This window comes from Primulina tabacum, chromosome 18 (assembly GCF_025594145.1).
Source record: "Primulina tabacum isolate GXHZ01 chromosome 18, ASM2559414v2, whole genome shotgun sequence".
Taxonomy (NCBI): Eukaryota; Viridiplantae; Streptophyta; class Magnoliopsida; order Lamiales; family Gesneriaceae; genus Primulina; species Primulina tabacum.
The window spans coordinates 27,223,791-27,247,038 of NC_134567.1; the positions used below are offsets into that span (position 1 = coordinate 27,223,791).

Sequence of the window (23,248 nt, forward strand, 5' to 3'; positions counted from 1 at the left end):
GCGGATGGCATAGCATAGATATGCATTAAAATCGAAAATTTATGCTATGTATTGTAGTCATTGGGACTAAATATGAACATAAACATAGTTCGAAATGTTTCTTATTTAATCTACAGATACATATTTGGTATGATGAACAGTTCTTATATGGATTCATTTAGTGTATTTCTTTTTAAAGCATTTTTTTTCTCTAAGATAGCAACATGATATGGTCCCAAATACACTGTTTAACAATAAATAGCAATTTTCACGACAATAAAAAGCACAAAGTTTTATGCATTTAAAATTAATCCGTGTTGTACAAAACTTTAATGACAATGCCATAAATCCAAAAATTACCCTCTTTCCCAATCGTAAAAGAATATGAATTGATCCCTGAGAAGGTGAACATTTCACATTGCACCTTGATATTTGAATTAACAAGTACTTAGAATGCATAGCGATATATAGCATCAGCCACTCCATCTTCGTCGTTGCTGATTCCAATCACATTTGCCGCGTCTTTAGCCTTCTTGGATCCATTACTCAAAGCAACGCCAAGAGAAGCCAACTCGAGCATTTCAACGTCATTTTCACCATCACCGATAGCCATGACCTAATACAGGTAACAATAACAATGGGTATAAAATATTGTGTAGGACGGACCGAAAATTATAATTGTCGATGGCAGTGCAACTTATATTTTATCCAACTGTACATCGGCTCATATTCAACCTTTTGATCGTTTTATCATATTGACAGCCACGTGGTATAGTATGGCAATTGATTTATGGTCATGATGTCTAGAGGGCATACCTCATTTGGTGTCACGTTTAAATGATCAAGCAACATTCTGATTCCGCTTCCTTTTGACGTTCCTGAGGGAACAATTTCAAGCATGTCTGGTACAGCTTGGACAACAGACGCACGATCTCCAGTTGCTTCAGCCCAGAATGGTCGCAAGGTAGTAGACACTCCCTCGGCAGTGTCCAAGAAAATAAGTTTCTGTGATTGCATAATCATGCCGAGATGAGGTATCTTGATCAAGGGTTTAAATTGGAAAGTTTTGTGAAAAAGACCAAACTCAAGTTACATCGCGCGAGAGTGGGTCATCAAAAAAATCAAAAAACGGAATTAAATCAAAATAGGAATCAAGCCGAGGTGACAAAGACACATGACAAGAAGTTGCATGCACCCTCATACAAAGGTATAAGCTTATGCACAATTAGTGACACCAGAATTGATTGACCGATATGTTGAAATTTTGAACGCACCTGTATTTCCACACCTTCCAGTAGCTGTTCAACTGAAGTTATAATCTCTGCCTGTCCAAAAATTTTCCATGACACACTTTCAAGAAAACATGCACATTCCTAAATAAATAAGGGCAGCAAGAATGGCATAATAAACAAACCAGATACCTTTGGCTCGTGATATAAGGTATGAAGTGTGTCCACCAAAGGGTGTTCAAACAATGTTAAGCATCGGTCCTCACTGAAGGCAATAAGAGGAATTTTTTGTTCGGCAGAGTACAGAAGTGCCTGAAATATACGACTCATGAAGACATTGGCAACGTCTTACGGTTTTGGCATAGTTGATGATTTTTGGCACCCAGACAAAAATAGCAACTGGAATATATATTCAGTTTCAAATTTAGAAAGTTAGGTATGTGAAGAGACACTGCGAAGAACAAATAGAAGACATGCGCTTATATTGGGAAAACTAATTCCACACATCAAACATGTTGGTGGAATCTTGTTACATCGCAACTTCATAACTACCCTCAGATAGGAGGTGGATAACCTTCAGCGGGAGACATAAAAGAGCCAAAATAGAATTCCACAAGCAGGCAAATGAGTTTTTACCTCCCTGCAGACACCTGGATCCAAATTCCTTCTAAATATTTCTCGGCCTTGTCTCCCATAGACAAGCAACCCCTGCAAGCATGAGAAAATAAATAAAAATATTAGGACAATGCCGCACTCTAACAGTGCATGATGATAAGAGGTTATAGACCTTCTGTGCTGAAAGAAATAAAATGTAAAGATTCAGACCTGTACAAAAACCCCAGGAGAAAACTCTGAGATGACGCCAAATTTTCCAGCTAAATTTACCATCTTCAGAATATTTATTACAGCCGGACGAGTCTGCTCCCAGCATCAGAGATAAAAAAGACCATTTGTATTAGCCAAACAAACCCTATCCCACAGTTCAATAGCATATATATAGTCCAGAAAGAAGCTACACTTTTTTCCTCTTACTTTTCCAGTAGCTATTACCACTTTCACCCCCCTTGACGTTGCTTCTTTCAATGCTTCTGCATTTGCTGAGGAAATTTGACTTTTGCTGTTGAGCAGTGTACCTTATGTTAACAATTAAAAATGCATGGTTAAACATTAGTCTGAATGTAAATATATTATTAAAAGGCCATCAGTATAACATCTTACCAGTCCATGTCACAGAAGATATAGCTATATTTCGGTTTATAAAATCGGAGACTGCCTTCTCTCTTCCTGTCTTTTGACAATTCAGAAATTTTTTTTATATGGTATATCAGAGAGAGAAATATAGTCCTTAATGGAAAACTACGGTGCTCACCAAAGAAAGTTTACTCGAAAAGGGACAAAGCGTATGATTGCACTTAGGTAAATTACCATCTAAATGATCAAAATGAGGACTCTCATTAGATCCTGCACTTTGAATTAATCCTTTCCCCTTCCATCCAAGACCGTTCAAAAGTAGTTCCTCCTCTCTCACCATTTCTTCTTCCGCCTCGTCACTTAACTCATGATCAAATCCCAAAAGATGCAGCAATCCATGAACCTTAAGGGATACAAAATTACTCGCGGGCATGGACAACTAAATTAACACAAGAAAATACAACAAAATACCTTGAAAGGGACACATTCCAAACCCAAAACCTTTTCCAAATCATTAAATTCAAGAAGGTTTTGAAATTATTGATTCAAACTTCACTAACATATTTGCCTTTCTTTCTTTCTTTTTTTTGGAAAAATATTAATATTTCCCAGCCCTTTTCTGATAAAAAAATATGTTTTTTATTTCACTTGTAAAATTGATAACCCTCTACTTATACGAGAAATGGTCCGTCTCTTTTCCATGTAAAAAACTCTTCATCTTTCACTAAACACACCACAAAACTATCCTTCCCCAATTCTCGAGAAAGCAAGCATCACACAACTTAAAAATAAATCACTCTGAGAAGGCAAGCCAGTCCATACCACAACAAATCCTAATACACAATAAACAAATTGGGCACCATTGAACTTCTACTCGTTCACAAGTTGCCAATAAGTTACCATGTTAAAAATGTGTAAAATTAACCAACCACAAGGATGCGTATTTCATCAATAAGAGTGTGCCCTCTCTCCTCTGCTTGCCGTGCAGCTGTCTCTACAGATATTACAATATCACCCAACATTAGCTGCAAAAAAACCGATGCTGGTCAGGTTAGTCTCACAGGTTTATTGTCCCATAAGAGAATAGGTCACTAACAATTGGAAGATCGAGTTCAGGGATATGTTGGGACATTGAGAGGACATCGGTAGCATGATCTTCATCTCTCCACTCTTTGTTAAGTTTTTGAATAAACTCATCATTACAAAGAAGTACCGATAACTCAACGCTCTCAAAACCGCCGACATCTGATATCGCATTGTCTCTTGTGTTGTATTCTGAGTTGCTTAGACTCTGAAATGCTAACTTCATGGCCATTGGAACATTAAGACGCAAAATTTCTGCTATGTCCTGCAATATGAATCAAGATTAGTGACAACAGAATGAATCAATCAACCGATAAGATATTACCATAAGCATCTGCAATTGCCATGGTGTACAAAAACCACTCATTTCAGAAGTATGAATCCCCCATAACGGCAAATATGATTACATAAATCCATGAGCAAAAACGCGCATTCAGTATATGTACGATTTACACACCCCTAAATTGCAGACAAACACGTGGAGAACGAAACTGCAATAAACACACACCATTCATTGAGACGCATTAGGGGGTATGAAGTCATTTTAGTACAGTAACAGATGTAAAAAGAAGTAATGATAGTGATACAACGAATACGCTACGGCGTATACACATAAAACGAGTATATATGAAATACCAGAGTTTCAAGATCCTCGGGTAGCTGTTCTTCGAGGCAAATTTTAACACTGAGCTCAAGCTCCTTCTCCTTTTTCTTGTTCGTGGCATTCACTCTTCTGCTGCGAACTTTCCGATAATCCCGACGAGACGCCGCGGCAGCTACAGCAGTTTTTTCAATTTTCCACCTGAATCCTCGTGAGATGCTCAAGCGATCATCACGGCCAATTCCCCTCCTTCCGGAAACCGATGCAGTCTCCAAGAGTGCCGCAATAGCGTGAAAACGAAGACGAGGAGACGAAAATGGAAGTTTCGAATGGAGAGCAACGGCTGCAGGCATGAATCGTGAGAGAATACGCGCCTCCATTGAGGAGACAGCGGCGGGGAAGAGGCAGGTGCGGAGGAGAAGCGGGAGACAAGCGCACATTCAGCAGTCGCCAGCCCTTTCTCTTGAATACAAAGTTATATACACTCACATTGCTTTGTATATCTATTTGTATCACGAAATTGGATGGAACAAAATCAATGCAGAGAAAAAAGAACATCGAAATGACAACATTGCCCCCCGAATTTGAAAATATACTTTATAATTATTTTTTTTTAAAAAAATTTCCCATAAATTATGTGAGGCGAGAGACACCAATAACGCAGCTAGGGATTAAACTATCTAAATCAAACTAAACATTATAAGGCTTGAGTTTGTCTCGTTTAAGATTGTTTGAGGCTCGAAATCGATTCGAGATTTTATTATCAGGCTCGAGCTCGATTTGTCTTGAAATTTCCAAGCTCGGGAAAAGCTCGGCTCGTTAAAAAATTGTTTAGCATGTTAATCAAGCCGGGCTCGAGCTTGATTTATTAATAGCTCGTTTAGCATGTTTAACAAACCTGGCTTGAGCTCGGTTCATTTTCGAGCTCGTAAAGCATGGAATTGAGCTCAAGTTTGAGCTTGTTAAAAATTAATATATCTATAAAATAATTTTAAATCAGACATAAAAATGTAAATTTATTCATGGATAACCAAAACAACACAAATAGAGCTAAAAAAACATAAATTAGTATATTATTGAACATTCCAAAATAATACATCTAGAATATTTATCATACACTAATATCACCATATAAATAACAATGAAATAATTTCACCCCTTTAATACCTTAACTAAGTCTGGTGAGAAAGTAGAGAGGACCGGACGTTAGAGAATCCACTAAAATCAGGAATTACAAAATCATCTCCAATAAAAAATAGTCAACTATCATGTTAAGTCCATAATAACATTAGTACTAATATTTTTATGTGTCTTGTGTTCAATTCCTTCCATCGACATTAGTAATAATATTTTCATTTGTCAACTCAACAAATGAGTCAAGCTCAAGCTTACGAGCCACCTAAACGAGACGAGCTCGAGAGTCTATTATCGAACATGTTTGCGAGCTCACGAGCCGAATATCTTTAGGCTTGAGTTTGGTTTGATTAAATTTTTGAACCCAAAATTGAGCTTGAGCTTGGCTTAACATGATTAACAAACGAACTCAAATAAGCTTTTTATCGAACCGAACTTCGAATAGCTTGCAAATGGTTTGGTTTATTTACATCCCTAATCGCAGCCATCCCTGTAGGTGGTAATAGGACGGGAATAGAAACATTTTATATAAAATCAAAATATGATAATAATATGTAGATTGATAATTTATTTGATTTGATCAATTAAATCAGAGAAAATATTATTAATTATCATTTTGTTTCTTTAATAATTATTAAAATATTAATAATACTAATAATTAAATATAATATTACAATTTAAATTCAATATTCGATATATATGAAAGATAAATAATCAATGATTCGATTGATGTAAGATAAATAATTATTAGATGGATAAATAATATGACAATGAGATATTATAGATGAATTATCAAAAATTACTTATATGAGACTTGAAACAATACCTCAGAGGATATCGAGTTTAACATCTACTCAAGTTAATATCTAGATTAGCTCCGTCCTTGGCTTCTACTTCTTACACACCGGCCATATAGATGATTAAACGGTTATTAGATCACCCACGGTCGATGTTATGGCTCACCATCGTTATTTTGATGTTAGTTATTCAGTATCATCTTATATATATCGCATGTTCAATTTCATCTTCTTCATACAAAATTCTTTCATGCTCTTCTGACCGCAAATACTATGCATGTCGTCTCGTACGAGCAGCATATCCATAGTTCCGAAGTAAAATGACTATTACAGGTTCCTTATTAGACATCACGATGGCTAATTTCATGTGTTTTAAGTTGGTGGGAGCATAAGCCTTCAACTCGCGGCTCCACATCTTAGATCGGACTATTTAGTGTTCATTGGAAAATGAGAACTTATCCTTACGTCGAATATCTAAGAATAAATATTTATCAATATACGTTAAATTCCCATTTTTTAAAAATTTTAATCAGTAAAAAGGTTTGAGCGATATTGAAGGAAATGAAATTCAAAAGTTGAGTTTTTTCAACTACTATATCATAAATTTAGTTATTATTAACAAGAAAATGTGAAAATGAAGGGTTTACCATAAGAAATATCAAACCCCGGAGCACCTCGTTACAGATGTAAAACACGTTAAATGAACAGTCTCATTTACCAGAAAATGCATCTAGAATTATTTGTAATCAAATGATGGTGGTGTTGGGGCATCAAAACTCTCCAAGACCTTTGTCTTGCTTTCATCACTAGTACCTTTCTCTTCCTTCCCACCACCGAAAAGGCCACCTAACCATGAAGAAGATGAAGATGCCGGAGATCCAGATCCCAAGCTCTCAACATTTGCAGGAGCTTGACCAGGAATTTGCCCCATTGAATATCCAGGCACACCAGGAACATTTGGTAATGGCTCCTCCATTGCTGGAAAATTCTGAGGTGCACTCATGACTTTATTTAACATGATTCCAGCTCCCTCGATCAGAGCAAGTAAGATACCACCAAACATAGCTGAACGTGAAGCAGCACCTAATCCCTGACGCATCTGTAGAAAGCCTCCTGTTGCGGCACCAGCAATGATCGAGTTCCAAGGATCCTCTTTCTGGCGGAGGTAGACCATTGTGCAATCAAATGTAGAAAAGAGTCCACCCCAAACAGCAAAACTACCACCAATGCGAGGTGCATTCATTCGAACAGCTTGAGTTCCACCAATAAGACGCTCGCCTTTTGGCGAGTTGTAGATGCCCTTCAAGAAATGGAAAGCTGAACCACCAACAGCACCCATGCCAAATGCTCCCCCAACATCATCAAGGATACGATCGGGGCAGGGTTCTCGTGATGTTTCTGGAGTCCCCATGGATCAGTCGCAAGGCGGAGTAAAAAGGAAATGAAGTTAACAGCTATTAAAGGATACAGCTCAGGCTACCTGCAGAGAAAGCAACTTGCTATATCCTTGCTACCATATAACACAAACTCCTTAGCAGCCAATCCAAATCTTTAGCAAATAGGTATAAAATTTTAACCAGTAGGATGATGACCATATGTGTGAGGAAAGCTAAAATCAGGAAAAACGTGTCTTCCAAGATTATTCGTGACTCCAACTCCCCTAATAACTGATTAACCCACCACCACCACCACCCAAAAACTTTCTTATAATATGGAGAGCATTAGTCATGTAAGTCTATACAATGCACAAAATAACACTAAACTAAGGTAGTGTTTGCAAATATGTCAAAAAAGTGATTATGGATTTTTCTTTATAAAGTTTTGCACATTTGTAATAGAAAAGTTCATAATCACTTTTTTTAAACATTTGCAGACACTATCTAAGTAAATCAACACGGAAGCAATTTTCTGCAGAACCTCACTAAAGTCTTTGAATTCTTTATATTATTTCAACACTTTTGTTTGTGTCAGATTTATGACAAAAAATATCCTAGGATCAAGATAGTTTTTTAGCACCAATGCAAAAAAATAAAGATAGTTATTTAACATGTATTTCACCAAATATACATCAGCAGAAGTATCACTAGGGTTTTCCACATTCAATTCTAGATCGTTCCCTACCTTGGTCAACCTGAAAAAAATTGTACGTATCCAATGAAACCCAGAAATTTAATCGAGAACATATTTCGTTTTTTAATAGAAAAATTTACAAATTTATCCATTTGAGGTGGGATGACAGCAGCTGGTCCACTCCAATATGGATATTTGCAATCTTAACATGGGGGGAAGCAAGAGCCAACACTAACCTAGCCAAATAATTATACAGAATCTGGAATTTCACATAAATCATCAAAATTTATCATCCATCCACTGTCTTAATATCAATAAACGTAGAAATAAACATTAACAAAGCGCTAAAATTTAAAATCAACTCATAAAAATATAAAACACACACTTAATCAAAATCAAGCCTTTTCAGTCATAGATTACGCAACCAGAACACAATAGTGAACGAAAAAATTTCGAAACAAAAATCAGGTCTTACCTTGAATTCTCGCCGCGTAGGTGGCTGCTCTTTCGTGTGTAGAAGGAAAGGGCTTGAAAGAACAAGCAAAGAGCTGAACCACGTCTAGTTAAAACATTAGGCCTATTTCTATGGAAGCCCATAATGTTTATTTGGGCCAAAATAAATTGAACAGGCAATCCAAGCTAAAAACAGATTTATAATTGGGCTAATTTAAGCTTGACAAATAAAAAAGGTCAATGGCCCAGTGAAACCACCACACCCGAAATTTAACCCCATTTATTTATTTAATTAATATTAATATTATATAATTTCAGGAGAGGAGCATGTTTTGTACTTTGTCATCTCTCTTGATATACACCACTATTTTCGTTCAACTTCTTTCGAGCCACTCCCTGCCCTAAATCCCAAATTCTTTCTCATTTTTGTAATATTTTCGAAATCTACTTGTTCACACGTATGCATGTTCATCGGGTTTCGTATAATCAGTCGTCAACTATCGATTAATTATTGATTGCCTAGTTCTTTACAATTTATTTTCTGTTTTTGTGAAACTTTAACATTGTATTTGGGGTCTGAGGGAGTAACCTGGGTTTTGATGAAGAATTATTCATGGGATTCATGAAAGAGTTGATGGGTTTTCGTACATATGCCTCAACTGCGTAGCGGAGCGCGCCGAGGACACCAACCAGCTGCTGCTCGACTTGACCCGTGCCAGGATACGCAAGTGCCTGTGTTTGTACGGAGAACCAGGCAGATTGCAGGGAGGAGAGATAAGGATAAGGAAGTTGTGGTTAAGGGTGAGGTAAATGCTGCCGTTGTTTTGACGGGAACGACATCGGATAAGGCGGTAGATAGTAACAGAGTAGAGGAAGTGAAAGAAGAGGTAGGGGGAAAGAAGATGGCTGAGAATGGTAGTGGTGTGCGTGGCAGTGATAAGGGTGTGGGACCCGAGGATGAGGGAACTACCGCTCCTCTTCCTGGAAGGGTTGGTGAAATGTTGTTTTAATTATTTTTTTGTGAATGGGTATTGTGTGCGTGCATTGGCTTTTGGAGATTTAATTTTATGGATTTTTTTTTTGGGTAATAAGTGAACGTTGAGGTGTCTGAGAGATGGAGTAGATAATCAAACGAGGAGGACTTGAGATCTGGCTCTAATTTTCTTTGCGAATTTTATGTGCTTAGATTTTTTCTTGGTTCTCTGTTTGGATTTTCCTCCTTGATTTTTCATCGATATGATTTTCTTGTTTTTGGGAGATGGTTACTCCCGGTGACTACGCCAGGAATTGATCTTACTCCGGGAAATTAAAACCTAAAAGTTTTTTTGAGTATAAGGTGCTAAAAGTATATTTTATTTTGTGTTCATAATTGAAATTGATAGATTATTGTGAAATTTAAAATTCAGAGTGAACAGCCGATCTTGTTGGCAACCTGGCTTCATTGCTTGCTATGTGCTACTTGGTGTAAAAATTGATAGGATGCTGGTTGTTATTTGCTGCTTCATGCTTGGCTTAAAATCATCTTTTTGAGCGATCAAAATGTATCTTGTCTGGATGGCTGATATGGTTGTTACACTTATTCTAATAATATGCATCATATTGTTGCTGTTATTAACTTTGTGCAAAGGTTACATCTTTTTGGCTTTAATGAGATGTTAGTTAGGGGACACTGCTTGATGTTTTTTGTTAGGAAGCTATGACATGCAATAAATAAGTTTCATTTATCTTTCTAATTCAGTTTAGTTTAGTGATGGTTTCAGTTCAACTTCATGAAGAATTCAGCATCAGACCTATTGATTCTTTGCAGAGTGTCAGAGTTAATTAAATCTGCTTTGTCCTCAACAGGTTCAGGTTGGTGGTTCTCCAGCTTATAAAGTTGAGAGGAAACTGGGGAAAGGAGGGTTTGGGCAAGTTTATGTAGGTCGCCGAATCAATCCTCCAAATCCTCATGAAAGAACAGGTTCAGGAGCTGTAGAGGTATATACTTATCATCCCGGCACTATTTTCTGCAGCTTTGATTTTTGTTTGTGTGACAGGACATTCTTTTGTTTCTTAGGTTGCTATGAAGTTTGAGCACCGAAGCAGCAAAGGCTGTAATTATGGACCACCATACGAGTGGCAAGTCTATGAGTGAGTGATTTCATTTTACTTTCTCTACTTCTCTGTTACTAATTTTCTATATTTTTCTTTCATGAGATGTTAAAGAATTGAACTAAATCACTATTTTGGATTTAGTGCACTCGGTGGCAGTCATGGCATTCCAGATGTACACTTCAAGGGACGGCAAAATGACTACTATATAATGGTGGATTATTTAATCTCCTGTAAAGAGTTTTTTCCATGTCTTTTCTTTTCATTTTCCCTCTAAGGTAAAATAAAGTAATTTTTCTTTTTACAGATAATGGATATACTTGGTCCTAGTTTATGGGATATCTGGAACAACAATTCCCACATGTATGTCTCCTTTGTAATCGATGATTTGTATAACTTTTGGCTTTTGTCTTTATATGACTTGCATGTAACACCACCATGTCTCGTTTGCAGGATGTCTATTGAAATGGTGGCGTGCATTGCCATTGAAGCCATCTCCATTTTAGAGAAGTTACATTGTAGGGGGTAATCTCTTCAAATTACCTTTAGGCTTTACTTAAAAATGATGACAATATTTGGTTTTAACTTGGGAGTTTTGGGGAATATTTTGGGGGCGAATATTTTCAGAAAATTAAATCTTTATTTTATGTTGATTTGTGAAAATGAAATTGTTTCTGGAGATGCAAATTCATGACGGAAATGGTAAATAAAGTTATTTTAGGATTTAGAATTTTGAATAAATTTTTTGTTAAAATATAATAGGCTAACATAGTAATTTTTGAAATGATGAAAAGTTTGGTTAAACAAATGGATATATTGGGAGATGCGAATAGGATGGAAATATTGTTCTGGTAAAATAAAATAAAATAAAAAATCAATGGTGGTTTCTGTTTTTATTTTGGGGACAAGAAATTGTTTCTGGGAAAAAAAAGAAAGAGTCGCGGATGTTTCGTATTGCATTTTTCCAATTATAGGGGAGATTAATTTACTCAGTACTGAAATATTTATACTTGCATCTTTTAGAGAGTGGTGTAGGTATTGTTAAGTGCTAGCATTGTTTATGGGAGAGGCTGAGACTTATATACAACTAGCACAAAACTTAAGAACTCATAGCTAGGTTTGGATCTTAGAAAATTTAATGTTTTGGGACAAGAAATCTGTAGTTGGGTATTTATTGAGCTAATAGTTGATTTGGAAGAAAATCAATTAATGTCCCTGTTGGAGAGTTATGATCATGCGCCATAGAGTTTAATCATCTTGTCGTGGTTTAAAAAATCTCATTAATATTATCCTTTTTTTCTTCAGATATGTGCATGGGGATGTAAAGCCAGAAAACTTTTTGCTTGGTCCACCTGGTACACCCGACGAGAAAAGGCTCTTTTTGGTTGACCTTGGATTGGGTAATTATCTGTCAAACAGTAGCATATTTATGATAATGTAAGCTGTAGATATAAGCAAGACATATTTACTTGTGCTACCCTTATGAAATTTCAGCCACCCGTTGGCGTGATACTTCGACTAGCCTGCATGTTGACTATGATCAACGGCCAGACATGTTCAGGTTAAGTTTGTTGTTGTTTTCCCATTTCTGATGATATTTTATGCTATTTCAAATCAATGGTCATGTTTATGCTTGAAAATTTTGGGTTTTCAGGGGAACCGTGCGATATGCAAGTGCGCATGCCCATCTCGGAAGAACTGGAAGCCGTAGAGACGATTTGGAGTCCCTTGCTTATACTCTCATTTTTCTTCTACGTGGTCGTCTTCCTTGGCAGGGGTTCCAGGTCGGCAGTTGTGGCTCAAAAAGTATGTTTGTTCACTATTTATATTTTATTACATTTGGTGCTTTTATTTAGGGCGAGAATAAAAGCTTCCTTGTGTGCAAAAAGAAGATGTCGACCTCTCCCGAAGCTCTTTGTTGCTTCTGCCCTGCACCTTTCCGACAGTTTGTTGAGTATGTTGTAAACTTAAAATTTGATGAAAAGCCTAATTACGCAAAGTACATCTCCCTCTTTGATGGAATAGTTGGTCCAAATCCCGTCATCAGGCCAATCAACACTGAAGGTGCTCAGAAGGTATTTTTGAATTTCTCGTATTATTTTGTGGATATTATTCATAAAATTTGTTCATTTTGATTTTTTTCTCGCGACCCATTTTTTGCGTGGATATTATTCATAAATTTGTTCATTTTGATTTTTTTCTCGCGGCCCATTTTTTTTTAATCTTATTGAAGCTCATATATCAAGTGGGACAAAAGAGAGGACGACTTATGTTGGACGAGGATGAAGGTGGTGATGATGAGCAACCAAAGAAAAAGGTCCGTATGGGAATGCCCGCCACGCAATGGATAAGTGTGTATAATGCTCGACGCCCTATGAAGCAAAGGTAGCATTAATGGCTTAAGTTTCATCCTCTATTTGTCATTGGAACAGTAGTTATATCTTACATTTTCTCCTTTAGATATCACTACAATGTCGCAGACACGAGGCTTGCTCAGCATATTGAGAAAGGAAATGAGGATGGCCTATTTATTAGCTCTGTGGGATCTTGTTTAAACCTATGGGCGCTGATAATTGATGCTGGAACTGGATTTAGTGATCAACTTTATGAACTTTCACCCCATTTTCTTCACAAGGTTTCTTCTTTTATGTACTTCCAGTCTGTGATTTTAAATCTTTACATGTCACACCAGCTTGAGATTGATTTGAAAGGGGAAATTTGAAAATTTTATTTGTTTTAGCTGAGGATATAAATTTTCACAATTGGAAATTAATACGAGCAATGGCTGAATAATTGAATTCAGAACTGTGTATTGACCTGATCTCATATCTTTAATTATATTGTCATTAGGAATGGATAATGGATAAGTGGGAGAAGAATTTCTACATCAGTGCAATAGCAGGGGCGGACAACGGGAGCTCGTTAGTAATTATGTCTAAAGGTTGGTTTCACAAATCACAATCCGATAAATTGTACCCTTGCTACTATTACACGCGGTTAAGCTCGAGTTTTACTTTTGAAATACAGGTACCCAGTACTTACAACAATCATATAAAGTTAGCGAATCATTTCCGTTCAAGTGGATCAATAAAAAATGGCGGGAGGGATTCTATGTCACCGCCATGGCTACTGCAGGGTCCAGATGGGCAATTGTTATGTCTCGGGGGGCAGGGTTTTCCGATCAGGTTCATGTTGTTATGTATACCAGTTTATCGAACCCGAAAGAATGCAGTTTCATTGTATCTATTTGTTAAACTATAGGTTGTGGAGTTGGACTTTCTTTATCCTAGTGAAGGTGTTCATAGAAGGTGGGAAGCTGGGTACCGTATCACTTCGATGGCAGGGACGACAGATCAGTCGGCTCTTATTCTTAGCATGCCCCGGAGAAAACCCACAGATGAAACACAAGAGACCCTTCGAACTTCTGCTTTTCCGAGTGCACATGTCAAGGTTGACAATTTTTCTAATTATATATCTTTTTTTTTTCTCGTTATTCCCGCATTTATCCCCAATGATCGGTTCTTGAAACCAGAAAACACCTTTACTTTCAGGAGAAATGGGCAAAAAATCTCTACATCGCTTCCGTTTGCTACGCAAGAACCGTATCTTAAGACATGAAATTTTTGTCCGATCTATTGAAGTTCGTGTGTCTATCGAACTCTCCTCTCTTCATTTTCGTCAACGCTAGCTCGTAGATGCTGGATTTTTGTTAACTGGAGGAAAGAAGAATCACCATTCTTCCATCAGCCTCGGAGTCCGCTGTTTGTGCAGACCAAAGTTGTTAGCCTATGCTTTACTCTAGGCATCAAAATTACGTTACACTGACCTGCAATTTTCTAAATGGTTTAGGCAGTGATAGATTTGCATTCATTTTTTTTAGAAAAGTTTGTATAATGTTTTGAACCAACAATTGTTTGAAGATAAGAAAAAGAGCGCAGAGGCTCATATTGATGTTTGGTGGTGATAACTGATAAGCCAGATTTTTGCAATGGAGGCTTCAATTTATCATTTAAATTCCCCTTTCGGTTTCACTTTCCTATTTTCACAACGAGTTATATTTTATTTTTGTCATTAATAAGATCCAAACTTAAAATTCTTGTTTAAGAGTGGACGGTTATGATTTATTTGATACTGATGTTTCAAGTTTAGGACGATTTGAGATCTAATTATAACAAACTGAGACGGGAGATTAAACAAAAATAGTTTCTTTGTTGAGAAAGTTGAGTTATTTCCTTTCTTTGTGGGTAGTATTATCAAATCTACCACTCTCCCTTTTTATGCCAAAAATAACATAATATATGATATTTATGAATACTAATAAAGTTATCAATACTAGTTTTTTTTTTATTTTTTTTTGTTTTTGTTTTTTTTCAAGTGGTATCAGAGCTTACTAGTTTTTTTTTTTATTTTTTTTTGTTTTTGTTTTTTTTCAAGTGATATCAGAGCTAACTTATCCGATATTAGTTTTTCTAAGACAAGTGTTTAGCTCATCCATGATACGAATTCCCAATTCACGTGATTTGTCCCACAACAATAATTTTAATATTTGAACATGGTAACATATATTCTTTTTTTAAAAAAAACTAAAACTAAATTTAATTAAGAGTGAATTTATTCCCTTTTGGCCAATTTTGTAGATTTGATTCGGGGTGGTGGACCATAAATTCGTAGTGGTGACACGGGCATAACTTCATCTTCTTGCATAAAAATTGACCATTAAATAAAAGAGTAGGTCTCTTGTGAGACTGTCTCACGAATTTTTATTTATGAGACGAGTCAATCCTACCGATATTCACAATAAAAAGTAATACTCTTAGCATAAAAATTAATATTTTTTTATGGATGGCTCAAATAAGAGATCTGTATCACAAAATACGACAGACCGTATCATACAAGTTTTTGCCTAAATAGAATCAAATTTATTTATTCAAATGTTCGAGATATATATATATATATATATATATTATCATTATTGGAAGATGCTAATTGGACCACAATTGTTAATTGGCACACCTTTGTTCCATATTGCTGGTTGGTAATTAGTTGACTTTTAATAGTGACAATATTTTTAAAAACAAATTACCTATTTATTATTCTAAAGCGTGCGTAATTTAATCGAATTAATATTTATAAATTACTAATTCGATTTTCATTGATCGCAAGAAAGTGAAATTATTAAAAGAGATTTTTGAGTTGCAGTAATAACATCCGTAGTATATAATGCAATCACTGGAAAATTTCACTTCAATTAAAATATATATGTTATGTCTAGTGTATTCATTCATGTTGTATAAACTTTGTGACTTATGGTTACTTAAATTCGTAGTAATGTAACTTTCGATTTTTAACGAAATATTTTTTATATATTCGATGTTAATTTATCGATCGAATTCGAGATTATGTATATTATAATTAATTTGTAGGAATTAATACCTTGAAAGAAGGCATTTGCACCCGATTACTATATATTGCATGAAATATGAATTAGAATAGAAATAATAACAAATATGATTAATTTCTTGAAAATAATAACAATACAAGCAGATGCCTACTTTCACTAGGGAACGAACAAATCGAATGAGATTTCAAATTCTATTCCATTTACTTTCAAATCTATCGATCGGATTAAAATCCAAAATTTGTTTCTTTAATTTTTCATTTTTTCGCGACCTGTTTATTTATAACAAACCACTCTTAGCTAAAAAAATAATGATAAATTGTTCCTTAAATGAAAAATATTTATCATGACATTATTTTTAAAAAACTAATAAATTAAATATACTATATAGAGCCAATTATTACAAAAAAAGAGTTTTTAAAATTGATTCAACTAATATAAACATGTGAAACCTTTAGTATTGATTAAAAAACATACTTTTAAATAAGAAATCATTTCAAAATAGTCAACAAGATTTTAAAAATATTTTATACGAATTGTCAACCTAAAATGATTCTTTTCAACCAAATAAAAAAAGCTTTTCAAATCGAAATTCTGATTTTTAAATGATATTTTGTGAAAGCTAATTTAAAGGAATTTCGATTTTAGTGATAAAAAAATACATTTGATGCATTTACATTTTAGATTTGAAAGGTTCAATCCTTTCTAACAATTCTTCATCCATAATAGAAAGACAAAAACTCATATAAAATCGTCTTACTAATTAATATTGCGATTGACTCATAAAAAATATTGATTTTTATACCAAAAGTATCAATTTTCACTTTAAATATGGACCAGGTCAACCAGCCTCACGAATATGACTTCGTAAGCGACCAACTCTAATATTAAATAGGCCGCGTTTGGTTCGGATGATTAGCCGGGATAGATTATTTTATCCTACCTAGTCAGCTGTTTGGTACGCGTGATTATTTAACCAAGTCAATCCCTCCTATGAATGATTAGGTTATATTAGGTAGGTTAAAATAATACCTCCTCACCTCCTAGGATTATTTATCCAACTCTTAATATCTCATATTTTTTCAATTTTACCCTTCTCTTATATTCAAACTCACCACCACTTCCCGCCACCAACCGCCGCCACCGCCGCCACGATCGCCGCCGGCCGAGCCCCGGCCGACCGCCGACGTACCGCCGGCCGAGCCCCGGCCGACCGCCGCCGCCGGCGCTGGTCGAAATTTTCGGCCGGCCGTTTTTGGCCGCCGCCTCCCGCCTGCCGTTTCCGGCCGCCGTCCGCCGCCGCCACTGTTGCCGTCGCCGTCGCCGCCGCGAAGTGGAAGGGCAATTTTGTCTTTTCATCAAAAAATTCAAAATTATCCTACACTTAAAAATCTTACCAAACATAATATTATTTTACACCATATATTACAATCCTACCACGATCATTTTTTTTATCATTTACATACTAATAATTAGTTTATCCTATCCTTCGACCAAACGCAGCTTAAATGTCTTGGCCTGTTCTAAGATTTCCTCCATGAGTTAGTCAACTTAATTAAATACTCAATTAATTAGCCTATTCTGTTTATATTATTCGAAAATACCTCACTAATCTTTGGACAGTCAGTGTAGGATACAAAAAGCCGATTCTGACTCTTCCTGGCTCCATACAAGAAATTTTTTTTCTCTCTGCAAAATTTAATGTCAAAAGAAAACGATCCTCCAAAATGGGAAGCCAAATCCACAGCAAAATTAAGCAAGTCCACCGTGGAAGAGGCGTGGCAGCTCGTAGAGGATTTCTGCAGCTTCGACAAATGCTTGCCAACCATTGACACATGCTACAAGATCGAAGGGTCGGACGGGGAGCCCGGCCTAGTCCGATACTGCGCTGCCACTGACGGAGGCGGAGTGGTTCTGAGGTGGTGCCATGAGAAGTTGGTTACCATTGATCCAACTACCAGGTGTTTGAGCTATGAAGTTTTGGAGAATAACATGGGAATCAAGGGTTATGAATCAACCATAAAAGTCATCCCAATTGACGGTGGGGATGAGCTGCATGGTTGCTTGATCGAATGGTCGTTCTTGGCTGATCCGGTTGAAGGGATGAACTCTGAGGATATGGCTAATTATCTTGAGCTTAGTCTTCAAGCGATGGCAGAAAATATGGAGAAAGCTTTGGAAAAAGTGAGCTATAATTAGTTTTTATCTAAATTTTATGTGGTTTCTATTGTATCTTTTGTTGGGTTTTTTTCATTGAATATCAACAAAAAAGTTTTCATATAATTCGAGACTGATATGATTCAAGATATCACGAAAAAACTTATATAATTTCATCTCTTATGTATATGTTTAGGTGAAAGATTCTTTAGTAATTAACTAACTGGGATGTTCCCCCAACAACCCCCTTAAACCATGTATTGAGATATGTGGAAGTCAGCGTGGCTATATATATTTTGGTAAAAATTTGTGTGAGACGGTCTCACGGATCGTACTTTGTGAGGAGATCTCTTATTTGGGTCATCCACGAAAAATTATTATTTTTATACAAAGAGTATTACTTTTTATGTCTCATAGATAAAGATTCGTGAGACCGTCTCATAAGAGACCTACTAATATATTTTTGGGAAGGAACAAATTCAAAAATTATAAAACGATTTTGAATATATAAGTATATTTAAAACGAATTATGGCTATCATTTGTCCCTTTAATTAAACTTGTCCATCACGTTTCTTCTGTTGGAATTCCGATACGAATTGTAGGAAAATCGATGTGAGGCAGCAAAGTATTTGATAAAAGATCGTCTGATACGGTATTGGTCGAGTTGTACGAATATATTGAATTGTGTTAAATAGCATTTTCGCCCCTGTTTTAACTTTTTTTTCATATAATCGAATTTCTGTTATCATCCATATACAACAATATTTACAAATTATAATTATGATTATAATGGATACGCTACGAGATTTAAAAAAAAAATAATAATAATAATAGACGCATATGAGTGAGAGTGACAAATCTATCTTATTTATTGTTTTCCCCGCTTCTGCACATACATGGAAAGATATACAATTAGGCAGAGGCATCGAACCAGAAAATAATTTAAATACGTTATCTGAAAGCTAAAGAGTTTAAACATAAAACAATGAGAGTATTGAAAAGTGAGAATTCTCTCGTATTTATAGATTTTTTTAGAGGGTAGAACGAATTTGTGTTTTTATAATTAATTTAAGCTTCAATGATAAAATGAATAATTAAATTGAATCATTATACATCAACGATGGAAACCAGTGTTCGAGTTCCATGATCCGCGACATCGTTATATCGTGGATTTATGCTTGCAAAACTCCACCGCATAGCAAATAAGCAACCTCCTGTACACGCCGAAACTTCATGACGGCGGCTCTCGTTCCTGCTACGGAATGGCCGTTAGTGTGTAAAGTAGGTGATAAATGATTCTTTGATCAGAATTCCTAGTATTTATATTGGATAGACCTGAATCTTTGGATCCTTCAACTTCTTGGAATTGGTCTATTTCGATCCACAATTTAGGTGACATGCAAGTCATTTGGTTCTGGTACCGTTGGCATTAGCATCTTCTTGTCCTGCAGTTTCTGTGCCATAAGTGGGCTGAATATTTGCTTCATACTCGTTCATGGATGATATTTTTGGTCAGATTAATTGTAAATCGAGTGCCGACTCGATAGTGATGAAGATTTTGAGAACAGCAATGGATAAAGCTCATGAAAAAGTGCAGTCCAAGGACGGGCCTATCGAGTTCTTACACGAGAGATCAACGTTTTACGAGCTCGCAGCTATCTTAGTCGAGGGTGGTCTCAATATTGTACAGGAGGAGATGGACATTCTTGAGGGAAGCTGTGACAAAATCCTCTCAGACTTGATAGAAATCCGACACTGGCTCCAGGGGAGGATCCAGGACATGAAACGTCTTATAGTCGAAAAAGATAAAGATTTGATCCAGAGATCTACAAACGAGACGAAACTCCGGCAGGCACTTGAATTGAAAGAAAGAGAGTTAGTTAATATGTATGAGAAGCTAGAGCCTGAACGGTTCAAGAATGGAACTGCAGAAGGAGACATCTCAGAATTGAAAAGTTCAGTAGACCAGCAGATGTGGAGTATAAAGCAGAAACTTGAGGATGAGGAGAAGTGTTTGACCAGTGAAACAAAGAAGAGAACATCGAATATTTCGAGCCCGGATCTTAGTTTCGATTTCTTGTACAATGAAATGAGCAAAAATTCAGGTTCTGTGGAGGAAAGTTCTTCCGGGATCGACAGATTTTCGAAGATAAAATTGAAGAGTGGGTTAGCAAGACCTAATCAGAACATACTGATCCGGCGGATGAGCTCAGATATCGATCTTTTGAAAGAAACGTTGGATCTTGCTTTTGGAAAGATGCAGAGCGCTGAGGTTCTCCCCTTGGAGAAACAATGGAGGTGGGGAATAGAGAAAGACGTGGAGTCTATTTTGGTGAAAGGCTTCATAAGGGATATCCGTGTCCATGCAGAAATGGAAAAAAAAGTTGGTTTCTTGAAGGATAATTGGTTCGACAGCCTCAATCGAATTCAAACCTTTCATCATGATGATGTACATGAGAAACCACCAGATATGCAAGAGAATTCAGAGTTTTTTACCGTATTAGTGAGAGCCAATTCCGAACCTCTACCTGATAATATGAGTGAAGATAAGCTTGAGGTGGATACCAAATTTAACAGATACAACTATGTAGGGAAAATGGTGAAGAATCATGAGTCGATCATAAGAAAACAGAACCTGGAATGGAATTGGCTGAGAAAGGAAGTTCTTAAAAGAAAGGGTTCTGCATCTTTGGACAGGGAAACATGAGGAAAATAATGGACTTGAAAAAGGAACACAAGATGCTTTTAAAAATGTAGATAGCCTTTTCGAAAGGAACTACTATTATGATCACAGAACGAAAGAAGACGACGATCGAGAAAGGAGAATGACCATTCCAATGCCACACACGAAAATAAAGCACACTTTGAGTTCTGTAGAAAAGTTAGAAGAGGAGAGAGATTGCTTGTGTTTACAAATAACACTAATGGAAGATGCTTATCGGATTCTTTTTCAAGGTATAGTGAAAGATATCAGCAGTGAGTTGTATTCTATAGATACTGAGAGATTAACAAAAAATGATGGTGGTGATTTAGAAAATTCAAGTTTTCCTGAGATGATAGAAAGCCAGTTAAAGGAGGATGTTTATGTGGTTTTCTTAAAAGAGATGGCTGAAGCTCTCAAGTTGGAAAACGATGCTTATGCACTTGAGAGTCACAATAAAGATGATATATATCAGTTACCTGTAGTTGAGGCCACGAAAGATTTACAAAAGTCAGAAGCAATAAAGCAGAACTGTTTTCAAGAAGGTACACCTCATTCAAGGAAGCCAGCAAGAGCTCATAATTTTCAAGAAGGTACATCCCATTTCAACAAATTCAATCCCGAAGGAGGGGAAAGCTTAACTCGAAAGCTCTATTCATTATTAAAATGTTTGGAAGCGGAGGAAGACTTAATGCTAAGAGCAAGTTCTGAAATAAAGAAACATAGTGAAAATCATGACCTTGTTATATCAAATTGTGAAGAAATGGATGAACGAAATGCCATTGAATGGTTGTTGAACGATGATGAAAGTACACTCAATTCAGTGAGTGATAAACTAGGGAAAGCTCTGCGACAATTGCATACAAGCAAGGAGTTGTTAGTGGATTTAGAACAAAGTTTGGAAGCATCTGATGATTTGGGAGATGGTTGTTATCCAGTTGAACAACTAAACAACTCACCGAACGATAAATTCAAACAGAACGATCGATCTGATGAAGTTCTGGCTCCCATCATTCGGTTTCAGCAAGTACTGGGGAATGTGGAGCGCGCTGTACATGAAAATCTAGAGAATAAATGCTTTCGGTAATTATTAACTCTCGCTATCCGGGATCATGTAGACTTGAAATTTGAACTCTCTCTATTTGTATTCAGGCTGGAAGTATTGAACCGTCAGGTGGGTGAACTTATCAAGCCTGTGTCTCATATCAGAACAAGAAAGTTGCTCTACAAGAAGGCTTTCATATTGAGATGTCACAACTTGAAAGTAGCTGAATCTGAGGTATTTGAAACTGAAACATATTTACATGCATGTCCTAAAATGACCAAGAAAACGTGTATTATGGTCTGTTTTCTCATAAAAAATATATATCATGGACAAACATATGCATACTGTTGATTGTCTTTGCAGGTCGATTTACTCGGTGATCAAGTGGAATCCCTCTTCTGCCTGCTCGAGAGGATATATATTGAACTGAATCAAAATGCCGTTGATTTGTCTCACTACTTTGAGGTTGGAGTCATTTTTGTGTATTTTTCTAGCAATTTTTTACAGCTGATTTCAGCCGTGTGTTTATGTCCCCAAATCGCGCGGATCAATCACAGGGTATAACATGTTCTTAGAATAAGTTTCTTCTTAAGTTCTTCCCCATGCTTCCTCCCTTCGATTTTTAGTGATTCTTGACAACCTTTACTATATGTTCGAATGCATGCAGGTTTTTGAAATCTTGAAGTTGATCCAGAAAGAATTGCAAAATTATGGAGCTTCTTCTGAACCCAAAGATAGAGTTTAAATAATTTCCAGAAACCAAGTCGACTGCCATATTTCTCTTATCTATCTACTTATATCTATTTTCTATCTATTTCTATCACCAACCTAAAAGTGTGAATAAAAGAATTAAAAATTTTCAATTGTGAATTAACAGTTTAATATTTGGTTATATATACATGATTATTTGAAATTTGAATTTTAAAAATTTATTTTTACTTTTTTAAAAAACTATATAACTATAATTGATACAGATATTTAAATTTGATAAATATATTATTTTGTCTATTTATATAGTTAGCCTGTGAGTTTAGTAAGTACACGTCGAAGGTTAGACTAAGTAGAGACTGTGCTCACAAGTATAACATTTCTAGCACAAATTAAAAAGTATAATATATTATTATATAAAATATATATATATATATATATATATATATATATAACAACTAATACCGTGTAAATAACAACACATTACGATGACGAATAATATTGGAAAAATCAAATTCAAAATGAAAAACACATTTAACACACATTTTATTAATTTATATTATTTTTTTATTTTTTATTCCGGCTGAATCAATACATTATTTAGGGGGAA

The 23,248-nt window shown here is 35.9% G+C and overlaps 5 protein-coding genes across 7 annotated transcripts; 3 read left to right on the forward strand and 2 right to left on the reverse strand.

Moving 5' to 3' along the window:
- Nucleotides 1-256: 256 nt before the first annotated feature.
- On the reverse strand, nt 257-4,573 carry LOC142533094 (endoribonuclease YBEY, chloroplastic-like). The gene is made up of 12 exons (XM_075639716.1): nt 4,119-4,573; nt 3,496-3,747; nt 3,329-3,424; nt 2,634-2,802; nt 2,429-2,496; nt 2,241-2,342; nt 2,034-2,126; nt 1,845-1,916; nt 1,401-1,520; nt 1,254-1,304; nt 796-984; nt 257-595 (listed from the first exon to the last, which is right to left on the reverse strand). The coding sequence occupies exons 1-12, from the start codon at nt 4,521-4,523 to the stop codon at nt 428-430; spliced, it is 1,785 nt and encodes a 594-aa protein (XP_075495831.1). The 5' UTR covers nt 4,524-4,573; the 3' UTR covers nt 257-427.
- A 2,070-nt stretch (nt 4,574-6,643) lies between these two features.
- Nucleotides 6,644-8,688, reverse strand: LOC142533458 (mitochondrial import inner membrane translocase subunit TIM17-2-like). Of its 2 annotated transcripts, none has more exons than XM_075640224.1 (2): nt 8,560-8,688; nt 6,644-7,494 (listed from the first exon to the last, which is right to left on the reverse strand). In XM_075640224.1, the coding sequence occupies exon 2, from the start codon at nt 7,423-7,425 to the stop codon at nt 6,751-6,753; it is 675 nt and encodes a 224-aa protein (XP_075496339.1). In that variant the 5' UTR covers nt 7,426-7,494; nt 8,560-8,688; the 3' UTR covers nt 6,644-6,750. The 2 variants fall into 2 exon arrangements, with proteins under 2 accessions (XP_075496339.1, XP_075496340.1); XM_075640225.1 differs by lacking the exon at nt 8,560-8,688 and adding an exon at nt 8,225-8,524.
- A 177-nt stretch (nt 8,689-8,865) lies between these two features.
- On the forward strand, nt 8,866-14,577 carry LOC142532816 (casein kinase 1-like protein HD16). Of its 2 annotated transcripts, XM_075639306.1 has the most exons (16): nt 8,866-9,526; nt 10,383-10,514; nt 10,594-10,667; nt 10,773-10,842; nt 10,936-10,991; nt 11,082-11,153; nt 11,934-12,028; nt 12,123-12,189; nt 12,283-12,412; nt 12,485-12,703; nt 12,862-13,013; nt 13,089-13,263; nt 13,479-13,569; nt 13,656-13,813; nt 13,890-14,078; nt 14,180-14,577. In XM_075639306.1, the coding sequence occupies exons 1-16, from the start codon at nt 9,188-9,190 to the stop codon at nt 14,237-14,239; spliced, it is 2,079 nt and encodes a 692-aa protein (XP_075495421.1). In that variant the 5' UTR covers nt 8,866-9,187; the 3' UTR covers nt 14,240-14,577. The 2 variants fall into 2 exon arrangements, with proteins under 2 accessions (XP_075495421.1, XP_075495422.1); XM_075639307.1 differs by lacking the exons at nt 8,866-9,526; nt 10,383-10,514; nt 10,594-10,667 and having other exon boundaries at nt 10,792-10,861.
- Nucleotides 14,578-17,590: 3,013 nt separating this feature from the next.
- LOC142533176 (uncharacterized) lies at nt 17,591-18,327 on the forward strand. Its single transcript, XM_075639843.1, has one exon. The coding sequence runs from the start codon at nt 17,728-17,730 to the stop codon at nt 18,223-18,225; it is 498 nt and encodes a 165-aa protein (XP_075495958.1). The 5' UTR covers nt 17,591-17,727; the 3' UTR covers nt 18,226-18,327.
- Nucleotides 18,328-19,327: 1,000 nt separating this feature from the next.
- LOC142533973 (WPP domain-associated protein) lies at nt 19,328-22,589 on the forward strand. The gene is given in 4 exon segments (XM_075640914.1): nt 19,328-20,891; nt 20,893-21,968; nt 22,038-22,164; nt 22,294-22,589. Coding segments are annotated over 4 exon segments (2,616 nt in total). The 5' UTR covers nt 19,328-19,679; the 3' UTR covers nt 22,495-22,589.
- The last annotated feature ends 659 nt before the right edge of the window (nt 22,590-23,248 follow it).

Excerpts from the sequence above, each read along its gene's own strand:
- LOC142532816 (XM_075639306.1), top strand. The coding sequence starts at position 9,188 with ATGCCTCAACTGCGTAGCGGAGCGCGCCGAGGACACCAACCAGCTGCT. Across the intron at positions 10,515-10,593 it reads CAGGTTCAGGAGCTGTAGAG|GTTGCTATGAAGTTTGAGCA; the intron begins GTATATACTTAT and ends TTTGTTTCTTAG. Across the intron at positions 12,029-12,122 it reads TTTGGTTGACCTTGGATTGG|CCACCCGTTGGCGTGATACT; the intron begins GTAATTATCTGT and ends ATGAAATTTCAG.
- LOC142533176 (XM_075639843.1), top strand. The coding sequence starts at position 17,728 with ATGTCAAAAGAAAACGATCCTCCAAAATGGGAAGCCAAATCCACAGCA.
- LOC142533458 (XM_075640224.1), bottom strand. The coding sequence starts at position 7,425 with ATGGGGACTCCAGAAACATCACGAGAACCCTGCCCCGATCGTATCCTT.
- LOC142533094 (XM_075639716.1), bottom strand. The coding sequence starts at position 4,523 with ATGTGCGCTTGTCTCCCGCTTCTCCTCCGCACCTGCCTCTTCCCCGCC. Across the intron at positions 2,343-2,428 it reads ATATCTTCTGTGACATGGAC|GGTACACTGCTCAACAGCAA; the intron begins TGGTAAGATGTT and ends TTGTTAACATAA. Across the intron at positions 1,917-2,033 it reads CTCCTGGGGTTTTTGTACAG|GGGTTGCTTGTCTATGGGAG; the intron begins GTCTGAATCTTT and ends TCATGCTTGCAG.